At 40.5% G+C, this 17,500-nt stretch overlaps 1 protein-coding gene across 1 annotated transcript in view; it reads left to right on the top strand.

Moving 5' to 3' along the window:
- LOC109910686 (dynein axonemal heavy chain 9-like) overlaps positions 1 to 17,500 on the top strand; it is a 419,178-nt gene that overhangs the window by 129,368 nt on the left and 272,310 nt on the right. The window contains exons 29-31 of the mRNA XM_048611128.1: positions 8,495 to 8,652; positions 10,971 to 11,109; positions 13,412 to 13,699. Coding sequence (XP_048467085.1) covers positions 8,495 to 8,652; positions 10,971 to 11,109; positions 13,412 to 13,699 — 585 coding nt within the window. The remainder of the gene's footprint in view (positions 1 to 8,494; positions 8,653 to 10,970; positions 11,110 to 13,411; positions 13,700 to 17,500) is intronic.

Here is a 17,500-nt window from a genome sequence, read left to right as displayed (position 1 = left end):
TTGGGTACTTGAAGAATTTTGATCAAGAAGTAGAGTTCTGTTTACTGAAGTATGAAAAGCAAGATGCCAGAATGGGGTCAAAATTTGTAATGTATTTTGTGATTCATGACTGTGACTCTAAGATTGGGCTGCTGTCTTTGCAATGTGGCCCCACCGATTTATAGAGCCAACAGTGTTACATATAGCACAATGACTGAGCTGTCAATTCATTGTCACCACTATTTTTTTTCAGTGAAGGTTGGGAATGATTTCATAGGCCCTATATTTGACATTGAATAGAAAGGTGTGTAATAAATCAAAGTGGTATCTAGTGGCACTGCTGACTGTGCATTAAGAGGTTCTGATTTACATTGGCAGCAAATTTATTACAGTCACTGATCTGAATTACTGCACAGTATTGAACCAAGAATGAGGCTGCTTTGATGTTATAGAAATTGAGCCCCTACCTTGATCAATATCTTATACACTACTTAGAAGAAAATAAGGTGGTATGGAATTGCTTGGATGTGTTGTGTGAGCTATTTTCTTGTACAATGCTAGTTAAGAACAATGCTGCCAAGATCTTCGCAGCCAACAAGATATACATGTTCCAAAGTTCATGCAACAAAGCTCAAGCCTGTGACGAGGAAAAATCTCAGATGCTACCTTCTATCCCTTTTCCCTGTATACTTTAGAAACCTAGACAACAGTGAAGATCTATGGAAGTCTGGTTGCCAAGACATATGCTAAAAATACCACGTGCAGACTGTAAGACAAATGACAAGGTCCTTGATATTTCAAGAACAAAAATAACTTGTAAAAAGTGACATCCAGCAAAGAAAATGTTAGGATTTTCGCCATTTGATTCGGGCTGAAAAACAACAGAAATCTCTTGTAGCAGGCAAAGTGGAGGACAGCAGATAGAGGAGTTGACCTTGGGTGAGCTCAGATGACAGATGCCACTCAGTGCCTGTGTTGAGCTGCAGTGGATGTCCTAGGATGGCTCAGATTTGGCAGGAGAAGCTATAAAGCAGCAGCAGCCCCAAATTTCTTCACCTGAAGTTTGTTGTTGGAACTGTAAAAGTACTTACTCAGCACCTCGTAACGTTTGAGCAGTGAAGTCAGTGCAACGATGTTCGTAAGTAGTGTTAGTCATTAAAACTAGACTGATGCTGCATGGTGTCCCCCATGATTTGAACTGACTCCACCATTCGGCCTGGCAGAAATGAAGCTGGGTTTGTGGAGAAGGTTGTTGCTGTGTGGTCAGGGGGTGAGCAGAAAGAAGGATGAATATTATGAGACCCTGCTCTGTGGAGAAAGAGAACTCCTATTCAGACATTTAATAGAGCGGCGAAAATCCATCCTGCTGAAGGGGTAGAGTAGCAAGGGATAGTGGATGTATTGTTGGGTAGATAAATATCTGGCTTAGCTGGTTACTGGAAAGGTGAGAACTGATGGCCATTAGTACAACCCTATGACAAAGCAGATTCTCTGGTCAAATTGTGTGTTAACATGGGCTAGCCAGCAAGAATGTGCATTTATTTTCTGTATAAGTATGTATATAATTATTCATATAATTCATTGATTATCCTTGTGCTGAGTTAACCATCATGTGTGGAACAAAATGGTGACTTTAGAAGATTGGTGTTTGCTCTTGTCTGTGATGTTAGAGGACTCTTTGTAGTGTCATTCTTCACCTTTCAGTTCTTGCCTTGTATATCCATTTGTCAAGTTTATTCGGAAACTGCACAGCACTCCCACAGTTCTGAAAAGTCAAGTAGCTGACACCTCACTAACAAGAGACTGTAACCTGACTTGGTTATAAAAGCAACATGTTACGCATTGACAGACATAATAGACCCTCCTATCACACCTGTTGCTCTGATGCTCAGCTTGGAGAAGGCAAGAATTACTGAATCAGTGCTTAATGAGTTTAGAATCCGAATTATTCTTTAATGTTTAATTCAAGAATACCGCCCTCATTAATGATTCATTTAAATTACATAGCTTTTCATACCACTTCTGCTTAAAAGTTGGCTGTCTCATTAAAAAGAATTCTAGTTATTTCATTGCATTGTATTCAAATTATTGAGTCTAAAGAATTAGCATGCATTATACTGTGGGGTTTCTTGTGATTTGGGATAAGGGCCAGTGTTAGCCATTGAAATCAAGTCTGTCCAGTGAGTATTTCTGTTTGATGGTTGAAGTGGGAGCATTTGTTAACCCGAAACACATTCATTATCATTCAGCACTCGTGTGCCAAGAAAGAAAAGTGGAAAAAAATATCCTCTTGCTTGTTTCCCTAATTGTATTGTCAAATAAAATTCATAGAGTCCCTCTCGTGCTTAATGAGGCCATTGAGTCCACACCAACCCCTGTAGAACAACCCACCCAAAACCCTACATTTTCCTGGCCAATCCACCTAACCTGCACATCTTTGAACTGTGGGAGGAAACTGGAGCACCCAGAGGAAACCCACACAGACATTCTCCCTGTGTCTGAGTTTGCACAGTCTTCCCAAGGGTGGAATCGAACCTGGGTCCCTCATGCTGTGAGGCAGCAGTGCTACCCACTGTGCCATCCTAAATTGCTCCATCTAAAATATGTAATTTTGATCAGAATGGCTTGTACAGTACTCTTTTATCATCATGTGTAAAATGTGCCTCATCTCCATGGATTGGGAATTTATGACTTGATAGATAATTGATCATGTACTCAGTGTTATAGTCTGTGGCCCTGTTGTGCTTCCCTGTCGTATGGAGTGGTGTTTCAACTGTGTGAATTCCAGATGTGAATTTTGTGTTCATTATGATCACCTCATTCGTATTGAGTGGTTTAAAGGCAGGAAAACGCGCTGTCAGGGATTGGAATCAGCCAAATGTAATTTGACCTTTCTAAGTATGAGTATCACAAAATGTTTGAGAGTGCCATGATTATTTTAAAAGTACAGTAAGGTGTGAAAATGATCATTTATTGAAAGCAATTTCTGGAGTGTACTCTGTGGATGTTCCAAGCTAATGATCAATGAGAGCTTACCCAATTAATCTATATAGGGGATCATAACATCCACAATTTCACCAATTATTTCAACATTTTTGACTCCACAAATCTATTTGGATGTTTATTTCATATGTCATTCACTTTTGTGTGAACAGCTTCCTTAACATCAGTTCTCCAAGTATCCCCCTCTAGTGACTAGGGAGAGTGAGATGTTTAAAGAAGTTAGTGTTAGTAAGAAGATTGTACTAGAACAAGTAATGGGACTGAAAATTGATAAATTCCCAGGAACTGATGGTCTTCATCCCAAACTTTTGAGGGAATTGGCTGTAGAGATAGTCAATGCATTGGTGATTACAGAAAGGAGTTCAACAAAGGTTCAACTGACCTATTCCTGGGATAGTGGGACTGTCCTATGAAGAGAGTGGGCAAAGTTGGCCTGCATTCTCTAGAATATTGAAGAATGAAAGGTGATCTAATTCAAACTTGGGGTGGCATGGTGGCTCAGTGGTTAGCACTGCTGTCTCACAGCTCCAGGGACCCTCGGGTGACTGTCTATGTGGAGTTTGCACATTCTCCCTGAGTCTGCCCCTCCAGGTGCTCCGGCTTCCTCCCACAGTCCAAAGATGTGCAGGTTAGGTGGATTGGCCATGCTAAATTGCCTGTAGTGTTCAGGGATGTGTAGCTTAGGTGGGTTATAGGGAGATGAGTCTGGGTCGGATGCTCCAAGAGTCGGTGTGGATTTGTTGGGCCGAAGGGCCTGTTTCCACACTGTAGGGATTCTATGATCATATTGACATGAATATATGAAGAAGATAGATTAGTCCTTACCTAAAGTAACTTTAAGATGACAGCTCGGTATTTCTGAGATTACTATGTATAGCAGAATTTAGTGCAGAAAATATATCAGATAAAGCCTTACTTTTAAGTCTAAGCCTGACGGTTTTTGGTTTTGCGTTCTCCTTGACCACTCTCCTAAGAAGGCAAATTCATAGCATGGCATCAAACCACACAATAACAAAAGACCCTCGTTTAGTCAGCCCCTTTTTAGACTGAAAAGCCCAAATTTCTCCACTCTATGCATCCAAATTAGCCCTGTGACAATTAGAATCTACCATGGTGCCTTCAACATGCAAACAAATCTCTTGAAGCTTTCCCACCAGAACTTGCCTCAATATTGAAGGCACGGCCTGACTTGACCACAATTTGTATGACCACTATCTCCTCTGATTCAAATTCTGTCCACCTATAATCAAACAAAATGCTTTTATCTTGGTTGATTGCTGTCCTGTATGTTGTACATTGAGTCACCTGAAGCTCCTCAGTCTCGCTCAGATTTAAGCTAGGAATTTGAATATCATTATATGTGGCATCTGTTTTCTTCTGATCTGTAGCAACATATATTTTTCTGTGTTAAATTCCATCAACTGCTATTTGGGCCACACACGTAGCTTGTCATTCTAAGTTCTTTGTCCTGTTTCCATTTATTTTACTGCCCCTTCCAGTTTAAATTTGTACAATTTACATTCTGAATCTAGGTCAGTGAGCTAAATTAATAAACAGCCCTGACTCCTGAAGCTCTGCAGTCCTCTGACTCTCCTACTCAAAACTGCCCCAGTGAATATTTATTGTGTCCTGGTCTTCAGTCAGTTTATTATCCAGCTCCAGCTTTCAACTTTGTGCCCATAACAATGAACCTAACAAATAGTCTTTTGTCGACACAACCCAGCAAGTTATGGGTTTTGCTATAGACTATTGGGTTTATTTGATTATTGAAGTATATAATATGGAGGAAAGCCATTTGGCCCATTGTGCCTATGCTGACCATCTGGTTAATTCCAATACCTTGTTCTTACCACATAAATCTCCAACTTCTGTCAATCACATTTTACTATTTTCCCAATTTCCTTTGAAAGGTGCTATTGAACCTGTTGTCACCAAATTAGACCAAATCAATACAGGAAAGTTAGTCGGGCAGAAATCCTCCTTTCTGAATCACGATGTTTACTTGACTGTTATTGTTTCTGATAATACTGAAGTTTACTCTTGACCAGCTAACCGGAGGAGAAGACTCTATAAATATCTCCATTGCAAATAATGGAGAAGCCCAGTTAGTGTAAAAATTCAAAGGTAAAACATTTTTAGCCATCTTCAGCCAGAAGTGGCTGCTCCTCCCCCTAAAGGTCCCAGCATCATTGATGGCGTCTTCAGCCAATACAACTCACTGCAAGTAATATCAAGAAACAGCTGATGGATCTGTACACAGCAAAGGGTACAGACCCTGACATATCTTGATAGTAGAACTGAAAACTTGAGCTCCAGAATTAGCTACACCCATAACCAAGCTGTGCTAGTACGACTGCAACACGACTAACAATGGCACCCATGCAACAATGGGAATTTATGCAGGTATATTCTAGTCACAAAGAACTGGACAAATCCAATGTGGCTAATTGCTTCTCTATCAGCCAACTCTCGATCTATTGGTAAAATGATAGAGGGTGTTGCTGACAGTGCTATCAAACGGCATTTACACAGTAATAGTCTGTTTACTGCACATTCGGTTTGGGTTCCAGCACAGCCACAGCACTTCTGGTTTCATTGAAGTCTTGGTTGAGATATGGACAAAAGAACTGAATTCATGAGGACAGCTGAGAGTGACTGTCCTTTACATCAAAGTCACATTTGACTCTGAGGGGAATCAAGGAACACTACCAATATCAAAGTCAGTGGGAATCGGAGAGAGAGAAAAAACTCTCCGCTATTTGGTGTCATATCTAGCACAAGTGAAGATGGTTGGGGGTTGTTGGACGTCAATCAACTCGATTAATGGACAGCACAGCAGGAGTTCCGCAGGGTTACGTCCTAAGCCCAACTTTCTTCAACTCCTTCATCAATGATGTTTCCACTATCGTAAGATCAGAATTAGGAATGTTTCCAGATAATTGCTCAATGTTCAGTGGTGCTCTCACCACCTCAGAGCTCAGACACAGAAGCAGGCTGTGGCCATGTGCAGCAAGGCCTAAACAATATTCTGCTTTGGTTGTTAAGTAGCATGTATATGCGAGACAATGACCATCTCCAACAAGAGTGCGTTGAATAAACTCCCCTTGACATTTCACATAATTACAGTTGCTGAGTCCCAGCTATCAATGTACTGTAGTTATAAAAACAAGTCATTGGCTATCAGGTTTGTGATGAGTAACTCACCACCTGACTCCTTTAAAGCCTGTTGACCATCTGTAAGGTGCGTATCAGGAATGTAATGGAATACTTGCTTGGATGAATGGAGCTCCAACAATGCTCCAAATATTCAACATCATCCAGGTAAAAGCAGCCCACTCAATCATCAGTCCATCCACTACCATAACCATTCACTCACTTCAACACTGATACACACTGGCAGTACTGAATATTATTTACAAGATGCATCGTAGCAACTCACCAAGGCTCCTTTAGCAGCACCTTGCAGGTGTATGACCACTACCACCTAGAAGGACTAGGGCTCCAGCCACATGTCAATAGCATCATCTGCAAGTTCCCTTTTAAGTCTCAGATATCTTGACTTGGAACTGTATCATATTTCCCTTACTGTTGCTGGAGCAAAGTAATGGACTTCACTTTCTAACCACATTCTGATGGTATCAGCGCTAGATGGACTGCAGCAGTTAAAGAAGGCAGGTCACCATCACCTTCTCTAGTGCAATGAGTGATGAACAACAAATGCTGAATTTGCCAATGATGTCCAGATCTTATTAAGGGCGGCATGATGACACAGTGGTTAGCACCGCTGCCTCGCAGCGCGAGGGACCCAGATTTGACTCCAACCTTGGGTGACTGTGTGGAGTTTGCACGTTCTCCCCGTTTCCTCCCGGTGCTCCAGTTACTTCCCGCAGTCCAAATGTGTCATTTAGATGGATTGGCCATGTTAAATTGCCTGTAGTGTCCAGGGATGTGTAGGTTAGATGAGTTGGCCATGGGAAATGTGGGGTTATGGGGATAGGGTAGGGGAGTTGGTCTGGGTGGGGTGGTCTTCAGAGGGTCTGTGTGGACTCGATGGGCCAAATGGCCTGCTTCTACACTGGGAATTCTATTAAGAATAAATAAAAATCACTGCATCATTTTAACAGAGCTACATAAATAGTATTATACTTGATGCAATAGAGGACCATATGAAAGTTTAATGAAGTTATTTATTGAAGCTAGAAAATGTTTAAAAACACAAATGGGATTATCAGGTGTACGCCTTGCAGAATACAGCAGCAATGCTGTTTGCCTGAAAGTTGTGTTCTGCTGCCTCCTGAGGTGCTGTTTTAAGCTGCCACCAAGGACACCATCCATCAATGGATATGTTTGAAAAGAGAAACGTGGCTTAAATAGGCTTTTATCTTTGTCTCCTGTTGACTTCTGTTGACACTGACAATGATAAGTTGGAGCTGGTCCAATGTCTGTTTAAATTCAATTAAAATTGTCCTCGCGTGCATCTTGTACAGCCGGCCCCGCAGTGTGCTCAGCCCCTTGACTTGGACAGATGCTGCCATTCTTTCAACATAACTGGATCAATATCGTGGAATTCCCTACCTCAGTCCATATTACCTCAATGAATGCAGTAGTCCAACGCAGTAGACCTCCCACTACCACCTTAGAACAGTTAGTGATTGGCAATTAATGCAGTCTTGCCAGTGATGACACACGCTCGAGAACAAGCAATAGCTTTGTATAACCAACAAAAATTCCATTGGTATTGCTGATTCTTCTTTGTTCTTCACTACTCTCCTGCTTGTCTCCATGATTAAATGTGCGCATGTTAGAACTTCACATCAGAACTTTAAATCAATTTGCTCACTCCTATGGGTTAGGGAGATATCTGAGATCCCAATGGCACTATCTGAAGAGGAGCAGGAATATGCCTAGTGTTCTGCTGATCTCAAATTATGTCAACGTAAGGTTGGCCTGAGAATCTGTGGAGCATGAAACATGAGTATTGCATCCACTTCTGCTTTTTTTTTCAGGTTGTACTTTGTGAGGTCAGCAGGGTACCTGTTTGAATGGACAGAATCTCATACCACTGTGGTTTAATCTCTGATGCTGCTCTACCTTATACAAGTGAAAAATCAGCCCCTGTGCCCACTTGAGGACAGATTCTGAGGCCCACTCCCTAAGACTACAACACCTCTATTAATAGTAAAGGGGGTTGATCATTTTCTAAGAAAAATCATTAAAAAAACTTTCTTCTGTGGTACAAGCCATTGATTCTCATGCTGGCCTCCCCAATCCCCAACTCCATTGGTGCCCACTTACATTCAGTTTGGAGGTCAGAGTGTCAGATCTAACTCCACATGCATGGAGCAGACATTTGAAAGCATTATGTAAAGCACCCTGGCTGTAATCTGTTATACACCTCAAAACTAATGTCATCTCTGCGTGGAGGTGAGATACAAAAGTTGACACCAGCGCTGTGTGGTGACAACCAGAATTTGACAGATCTGACACATCTCTGCTGTTGACATTCGTATAGGTGAAATCTATCCAGGATGCCATCCGAGACAAAAAAAGACGCTTCAACTTCATGGGTGAAGAGATCAATCTAACTCTATCGGTTGGCATCTTTATCACAATGAATCCTGGTTATGCAGGACGTACCGAACTTCCTGAGAACCTGAAGGCCCTGTTCAGGTGAGTGCGTCTTTCTGCTATCCCGACCCAAAGTCACTGGGAATAATTAATCCATTGCCATTCGATTCAAACCAGGAATTCTCCCAGGTTATGTGATGCCCTGTTGGATTTAGTGTTGCACGAATCAGTGGGCCAAATCACTGTCTGACAATGGCTGTGGTAAAAGACATTTTGAAAAAGTTGAAGACGTTTTCAGCAAGAAGCTGACCACATAAACTCAGTATCCCAATTGCTGTTCAGTTCTCTGCCAGAAGGCAGGTACTGTCTCCACCACAGGTAAGACAAGGATGCAGTTCCCAAATCCATCCCAGCGGCAACGATGGTTGAACTCCATACTGTTGGCACCAATCTGCTCTAAACCATCTTTGGATATTTTTGCGGCAGCGGGAGGTGGCTAAGCAGAGAGGTGAAAGGTTATCAGACACAGTCAGGAATGTGGGAAAATCAGATCAGCCGTGGTCTTATTGAATGGCGGAACAGGCTCATGGTGCTGAGTGGCTAATTCATTAATTACAAAATGGAAGGGGTGGCATAACGGTAATATCTCCAGATTCGTAATCCAGAAACCCAGGCTAATTAATGTGGGCAAGTAAATTCAATTCCCACCATGGCAGATGGTGAAATTTCAATTCAATAAAAAATCTGGAGGTAAAAGCTGGCCTGTTAGTGAACATTGTCATTGCAAAAACTCATCTGGTTCGTTAGTGTCCTTTAGGAAATGAAATCTGATGCCCTTGTCTGATCTGGCCTACGTGTGACCCCTGACCAAAAGTAATGTTGATTCTTAACTGTCCTTTGAACAATAAGAAGGACGCTATTCAGTAACAAAAGCTCTTTGGAGGTATTGTCACACTGTCTGTCTATCTCTAAGCCTGAAGCTTATGAATTAATGGCCAAGGAAGGTGGTTTCAGCCAGATGTGTTGAGTATCAGCCTCAAAATCATTCAATATACACCCTTGCTGGGCAGTAAAAGTGTGGGAGATTCCATGTGATTGAAATAAAATTGGTGCCTTAACCACCACAATCCATGGCTCAAGGCTGCAACATGCATATAAAAGTGCATGTTGCCACAGCAACTCTGACTCCTGGGAGTACTGGTTGGCTTAGTTGCCTGGACTCTGTTAGCACCATCTTTTTAACGATGAGAGTTCCAAAGTCTCACCACCCTCTGAGAAACATAAATCTCCTCATCTGTCTTAAATGATTGACCCCTTCTTTTTAAACAGTGGTTCTCAGATCTAGATTCTCTCATAAGAGGAAACATCCTTTTCCTATCTACCTAGTCAAGTCCCCTCAGGGTCTACTATGTTCAGATTACATCATTTCTGACTCTTCTAAACTTAAGAGGATACAGGTCTAGCCTTTCCTCATAAGGCTGTCCACTAATTCTAGGTATTAGTTCAGTCAGCCTTCACTGAATTGCTTACAACACAAAAGCCTTCAAGCTTTAAGTTCCTGTATATTTGTAAAAAATTTACATTCATTCGGGGAATGTGAGCTTTTTTGGCAAGGCCAGCATTGATGTGCATCGCTAGTTGTCCTTAAGAAGATGTTGCTGAATCACTTTCTTGAATCACTGATGCATCTACATGCATGGATTGCAATGTGCTAACAGTTTGTAAGAACTGAGTAGCGTATTAGGACATTTCAGATTCAATCACATTGCTCTGGTTCTGGAATCACGTTTGGGGCAGACTAGATAAGGAATGGAGATTTCTGTTGTGGTGTGATGTACATGTGACTTTGCAAAGCATATCTTAAATTGCTGTCTGTCACAATCCAGCATATCACAGGCTATAGAGAAAACAGCAGCATTCCTATAGGTCAAATGTGTCTACATAGACTCCCAATTCCCACTGTCTCTATACAGTCCAATTTTCAAAGAAAGAGCCACATTGTTGTTTTTGCCAAACTTTGATATGTGATTGCTAAGTGTATGTCAAATGGAAATACAAAACAATTTCCTTCCCTGAAGGTTATTAGTGCACCAGATGGGTTTTTATCAGCATTCAGTAGTTCTGACTCGGCCTTTTATCTTAGATTTACTGTTGAATTGAATTTCAATTTTGGTCAGCTGGAGATGGTGGGATTTGAACAGGTTTCTGGATTATTCATCACTTTTCTACCATTTGCTGAGTGAGGGAGGATATAAACTGTGCTTTGTGAATATGAGGAAGGCACAGGCAAAGGCAATTCAACTACGACAGATTCTCAAACATTTGTGTAAGAACAGAACTATATGCACTCATACCACTATGTGCCCTCAATGTTTTGATAATGATTGTGCGTTTACATCCACTGACTGACTGTATTGCAGACCGTGTGCAATGGTGGTGCCAGACTTTGAGCTGATCTGTGAAATCATGCTGGTCGCAGAAGGGTTCATTGAAGCAAGGTTGTTAGCCCGGAAGTTCATCACTTTATATCAGCTTTGTAAAGAACTGCTTTCAAAACAGGTGAGGTGACATGCATTAGCTAAGAATACACAGTTGGAAATGCTACTCTGATGTTCCAAGGATTATGTGATAAAATTAATGAAAGTTTTACACTTTTTTTTAAAAAAGAGTTTTACCCACTATTGCTACCCGTTTCAATGTGCTGTCCTTCACTTGCAGAATGTGGTTTGAATGCATGTGTTGTGGGAGTGAAGATAACGTTTCAGAACATTTGTCTTGCATCTCATTTGTATTCACAGTATAAAGAATAAAGCAGGCTTTAATTTTTCTTTCCACTGGGCTGCCTAGTCACAGCAATACTACGATGAGTTAGGATTCATATAGAGAGGATGAATAGGAGACCCCACCAGTACACAACTTAGAAATAGGCCAGTGCATAATATACATCCACTGATTTACCATAGCTTATGCCAAGTGATTTTCTTGCATGTTCAGAGATCTTTATTATTTATCATCTCTGTTGAAACCTGTATACATTTTCAATTGGTTTTGTCACTTTGCAATTTCACTCATTCCCAATTACTACAGAAATCTTTAAAGATTGTCACTTAAAGCAGATGAATAAACTGTAAATTACATTGTCATTTAATACATTTTAAATACTTTATTTCAAGACAGTGAAACTTATCAAGCCCACAGCTGCTTCTTAATAGAAACATTTGTCATTCGGAACCTTATCTTTATATAAGCATAATTAAAGTGTGCACACTAATCTTTAGGGTCAGGAAGATAGCCTGACATTGCACATGACCTATAATCATTAGCACATGAGATAACAAGGTGCAGAAGGGTCTAGGCCTGAAACGTCAGCCTTTCTGCTCCTCTGATGGTGTCTGGCCTGCTGTGTTCATCCAGCTCTGCACCTTGTTATCTCAGATTCTCCAGCATCGGCAGTTCCTGCTATCTCTGAAACATCATTAGCACATCACAGTCATGTAAATGTTGCAGCTAATTGGTTTGAAGGAGTCAGAATCATCTTTGCTTCCTCAACGTGTCTGAACTAAATCCCTCATAATGACAAGGATTTTCACAAAGAAATTATTTCTTTAGAAAAATCAATGGCTACTTTAAGCAGCTATTCATATTGAATACCTTAGATATTTCTTTGTAGCCAAATGCAGTTTGTACCATTGTTAAAACGAGTGTTTAGTTTGCTCATATGCTCCTCAGTCCCGTTTTACTAGCAAGAACATGATTGACTGCTCACTCAGAACGTAAAATGCACGACTAAAAGAAAGCCTTGCACTAATGAAACCAGGTATTGATTACCCTGCCCATATTCACCTCCCCCCAACTCACTCACTCATGCACCAAAGAAATTAGTTTGCGTACTTGTACATTTATTTTTATTGATTTTAGTTTTACTGAAGTCGTACCACTTAAAAAAAAATTCCTGAAAGCAAGTGTAAACATTTTATTGACAAAATTAACAATTCAGCAGTCAAGCTTGGTGTTATGTGAAATAGAATTACAAAGGAGAAAGAGTTTTCATGATGAAAAGAGCATCGCGCAAGGAACGTACAAATTGGAAGCCCCAAAAATCGTTGCAGATGAGGAGGGTGAAATTGTGAGATCCCAGTTGCAAATCTATTAATGAATTGCATGGAGATTGTCTCTCTCCTCTTAATATGGCATTAATATAATAAAGACTTTGAGTAAATTGATGAATCCCTTAGCTAAAATAATAAGACAAGCATTTAATTCAAATGCAAGTTATCCATGGGCGAGCCTGCTACCATCCCTTCAGTAGCCATTTTGAAATATCTTTAAATAGACTGGGTCTGTATAAAATCATCAAATTATTGCAGCTATAAACTTCATCCAGAATTTTCAGATGATTAAACTGTTTCAAAGGAACTTTCAGAGTGGAAGCTTATCACTATCCTATAATGCTACTGTTAATGGCAACCAATTTGTGGCAGAGGGTCTAACTAGTCAGGGACATGAAGGGATCAGTTGATGTAATACAACTGAATTTCAAAATAACACTCAGTAACAGGCCACACAAAAGGTTAAGAGCCCAGATCAGCGATTATGGAGTTGACGTAATACATTAGCATGGGTAGAGAACTGGTTACCAGTCAAGAAGCAGAAAATGGGCAGAAACAGGGCATTTTCAATCTGGCAGGAGAAAAATGCTCCAAGAATTGGTGCCAGGCTTTCAGCTATTTACAATCTATGTTAATAATTTGTAATCAATCTAATTGCAAGCAGAGCAATGGTGACCACTTACCCGTGTCTTTGGGAATCTGGATATGTTTTTACCAAAGTTATGTAGTTTTCAGTAATTGTTATTCCCTAGGATCACTATGACTGGGGACTTCGAGCAATCAAGTCAGTGCTGGTTGTAGCTGGCTCTTTGAAGAGAGGTGACCCAGGCCGTCCTGAAGACCAAGTCCTGATGCGGGCTCTTCGAGACTTCAACATTCCAAAGATAGTCACTGATGACATGCCAATTTTCATGGGCCTGATCAGTGATCTGTTCCCAGCATTGGATGTGCCCAGGAAGAGAGACCTTCCCTTTGAAAGTCGTGTGAAGCAGTCTATCCTAGACCTCAAATTGCAGGCTGAGGACAACTTTATCTTGAAAGTGAGTAACAGAATGCTTAGATTCTGAATTTTGTCCTGTCTTTCACCATTTTCAACTGAATTTAACGCTTCATTAATCAGAGAGGAATGGATGATGTTGACAGTTAGAATGTTATCGTGTGCTTTGAAAGCAGGTCAGACTAATAAAGCCTGATGTGCCTAGCTATGATAATTCTATCTATGTGCCATATCTTTTGATTTTCATACCTACAATTTTAAAAAAAAGAGAAAACGCTGTCTTGCCCACCTGATTAACTGTGCAATGTCTACACTTGTTCACCTACTCCAGAAATATCCTATCTCCCAGATGAGGCCATAATTAGCTTGATAAAATGGATGTTTGTGTTGAGGAATACAGCTGTTTCTACCTTGGCCATCAAATAAGAGTATCACATGCAGACAAATTGCAGGGTTAGATTCCCTTTTATCTGTTTCAGCAATGTGCCTCAACTATTAACCTCAGGAGAAAACAGGATCTGAAGAAGGGTCACCTGGACCCGAAATGTTAACTCTGCTTTCTCTCCATAAATGCTGCCAGACCTGCTGAGTTTCTCCAGCAATTTCTGTTTTTATTTCAGATTTCCAGCATCCACAGTTCTGATTTTTTTTTTCCCCATTTAGAGTTATTCCTAGTGCCTTGGCCAATATTTATCCCAAAATCAACGTGACAAAAACAGATTATCACATTGCTGTTTGTATGGGTGTTCTGCATGCAATCTGGCTGCTACATTTCCTAAATTACAACAGTGCTTACCCTTCAAAATTCCTTCAATGATTGTTGAGCACCTTGGGATGTCTGATGGTCAAAAAAGGTGCTTTCCCACTGTGGAAGATGGTGAAATCTGAATTCAGTGAAACCTGGAGCAGAGAATTGGCCTGATGGCAACTATATAACCCTTCTTGATTGTTGTAAAAACTCATCTGGTTCACTAATGTCCTCTCAGGAAGGAGATCTGCTGTCCTTAGCTGCTCTGATCTATATATGACTCTGGACTCTAAACAACATAGCTGTTGTCTGGGCGATTAGGAATGGGCAGTAAGTGTTATCATAATCAGCAATGCCCAGAACATGTGAATGAATTTTTAAAAACATACTCCTGTGCTATAAATAGAATATTGTTTATTTCTAGTTTTTTATTGATACATGTATTTCTTGATAACTATTATAGGGAGCAAATCATTCCTGGTTTGTTTTGACTTGAAAGCCACTCAATCTTCTGATCCCTGTATGATTTCTCAAAATTTCAGTACTCACGCTTGGGAAAAATAAGTAGGCAAATGCCAAAAGTTCATTTTAGAAACTAGAACATAGGAGCAGGAAAGGCTAGCTGGCCCTTTTGAGTCTGCTCTACCATTCGATATGATCATGGCTGATCGTCCAACTCAATACCCTTCCACCTATCCTCAAGGAGAAGGGTTCGGACCCCAGCAGGTGTAAGACAGGAGCCTGATACAACTTTATAGATCATGTTTATATTTGTTTTGGTTTTAATGAAGTCCCGTGCTAAAACATAAACATGCAATGCTGCAAATTTTGCTTTAGTGCTAAAATGGCCATTTATTGTAAAAGAAATGAAGGTAATCCAAACTATCTACTTATACCAAAAATACAAAGATTTTCAAGCACTCAGTTTAAGTATTAATTCCAAAATACTCGTTTATGAATTAAAAAGACATCCAAATACATTTTGTATAGTATCCTGGGATTCGTGGTACGGTACTGAAAACATCACTCTTGTAACATAATAGGATGTAAGAGCAGAAGTAGGCCATTCAGCCCATCAAGTCTGCATGGGCATCCAAAGAGATGATGGCTAATTTGATATCAACTCCACTTTCCTGCTTTTGTCCCCCCATAACCCCGATTCTATTTGTGCTTTTATAAATCTGTTCTATCACGGCCTTGAATATACTTAATAAGACAGCCTCTACGGCTCTCCGCGTGTAAAGAATTCCACAGATTGACTACCCCCTGAGAGAAGAAATTCCACTTTGTCTTTATCCAAAGTAGGTGAGCCCATATTCTGAGATTATTCCCTCTGGGCCTAGCTTTTTCCACAAGGGAGACCAACCTCTCTCCATCTACCCTCTGAAGTCTTTGAAGAAACTCGTATATTTCAACAAGGTCATCTCTGATTTTTTTTTTTTCCAAACCCCAATGAATACAGGCCCAATCTACTCAATCTGTCCTCATAAGACAATTCTGCCTTTCCTGGGATCAGCCTAGTGAACCTTCTCTGGACTTCATCCAATGCTAGTACATCTTAACTTAGATAAGTGGATCCAAAACTTTACACCGTATTCTGACGTGGTCTAGTGACTTGCATAGCTCTTCAAAGAATTCTATTAAATTTGTCAGACATGCTTTGTTCTTTCATGGAGTCATGCTGTCTTTGCTTAATTGTAGTATGTATTTCTAAATAATTTATAATAGATTCTAACAAGGTCCCAAGAACAGAAATTAAGCTAACTGGCCTATAGTTACTCCTCTTTCTTTCATCATTGACTTTTTGAATAAAGGTGTTACATTGGCAGTTTACTAATCATCTGGCACTTTTCCAGAATCTAAAGATACCTGGAAGATTACCACCAGTGCATCCACTATCCCTGTAACAACATCTTTTAATATCCTAGAGTGCATCCCATCAGGTCCAGGGGACTTAACAGTCTTCAGCCCCATTATTTTTCCTCATCCTTTTTCTCTAGTGATAATTATTGTATTTGCATCCCCTCCCTCTTTTACCCCTTGATTCATTTGTATTTATGGAATGCTATTAGTGTCTTCTGTTACAAAGACTAATGCAAAATATTTATTCAACTCCTCTCCCACTTCTTGGTTCCCCATTATTGTTTCCTCAACGTCATTCTCTCCGGGGCCAATACTTACTTGGGCCTCTCTCTTCCTTTTTACATAGTTAAAGGTGCTGTTGCTGTTCATCTTGATTTACTTGCAAGTTTACCCCCCACGTTTACTTTCTCCCTCTTCGTCATATTTTTAGTCACCATTAGCTGGTTTTCAAATCTTTCCCAATCCCCTGGATTACCACGAATCTTTGCTACGATGTGTGTTGTTTTCTTTCAATATGATGCTATCCTTAACTTCCCTAGTTAACCATGGTTAGTTTATCTCCTTTCTAGAATACTCCTTCCCTACTGGGATAGATCTTTGCTGTGAGCCATGACTATTTTCTGAAATGTCTGCCATAGTTCCTTAACCATCTTTGCTACCAAACTCCTTGCCCAGTCCACTCCAGTCTGCTCTGCCCTGATTACTTTGTAATTACCTACATTTGGCACAGTTGTTTCCAGTGCAGGTTTCTCCCTGTCAAACTGAGAGCTATGGTCACAGTTTTCTGGGAGATGTTTTACTCTGAAATCATTTAATATACCGGTCTCATTGCACATCACCGATCCAAAATAACCTGATCTCTGGTTGGATTCATAATATATTGTTCCAGGAACCTGTTCTGAAAACATGTTTTGAATTCTTCCTCATGGCTACCTCTGCTAATCTGCCTGTCACAGCCTACCTGATTAATGCACTGCCTTTATGTGTCGTTATAATCTCCTGATTTATTCTCTGTCCTACTGCATCATTGTTCTTGGCGGGTGGGCCTGTAAATTACTCCTCACAGTGTTGTCTTCCTTTGTTATTTCTTACCTTCGCCCATATGAATTCCAGACCTTCCCATCCAAGATCATTTCTTGCTGTCACATTTATTCTATCTCCTATCAACAATGCTACTCTGACACTCTTTCGCCTTTGTGTCCAGCAGTTCCCACGTGCCTTAGCAACAACACA

Source organism: Rhincodon typus, chromosome 23, assembly GCF_021869965.1.
Source record: "Rhincodon typus isolate 14 chromosome 23, sRhiTyp1.1, whole genome shotgun sequence".
NCBI lineage: Eukaryota > Metazoa > Chordata > Chondrichthyes > Orectolobiformes > Rhincodontidae > Rhincodon > Rhincodon typus.
This window is presented reverse-complemented; position numbering and strand designations above follow the sequence as displayed.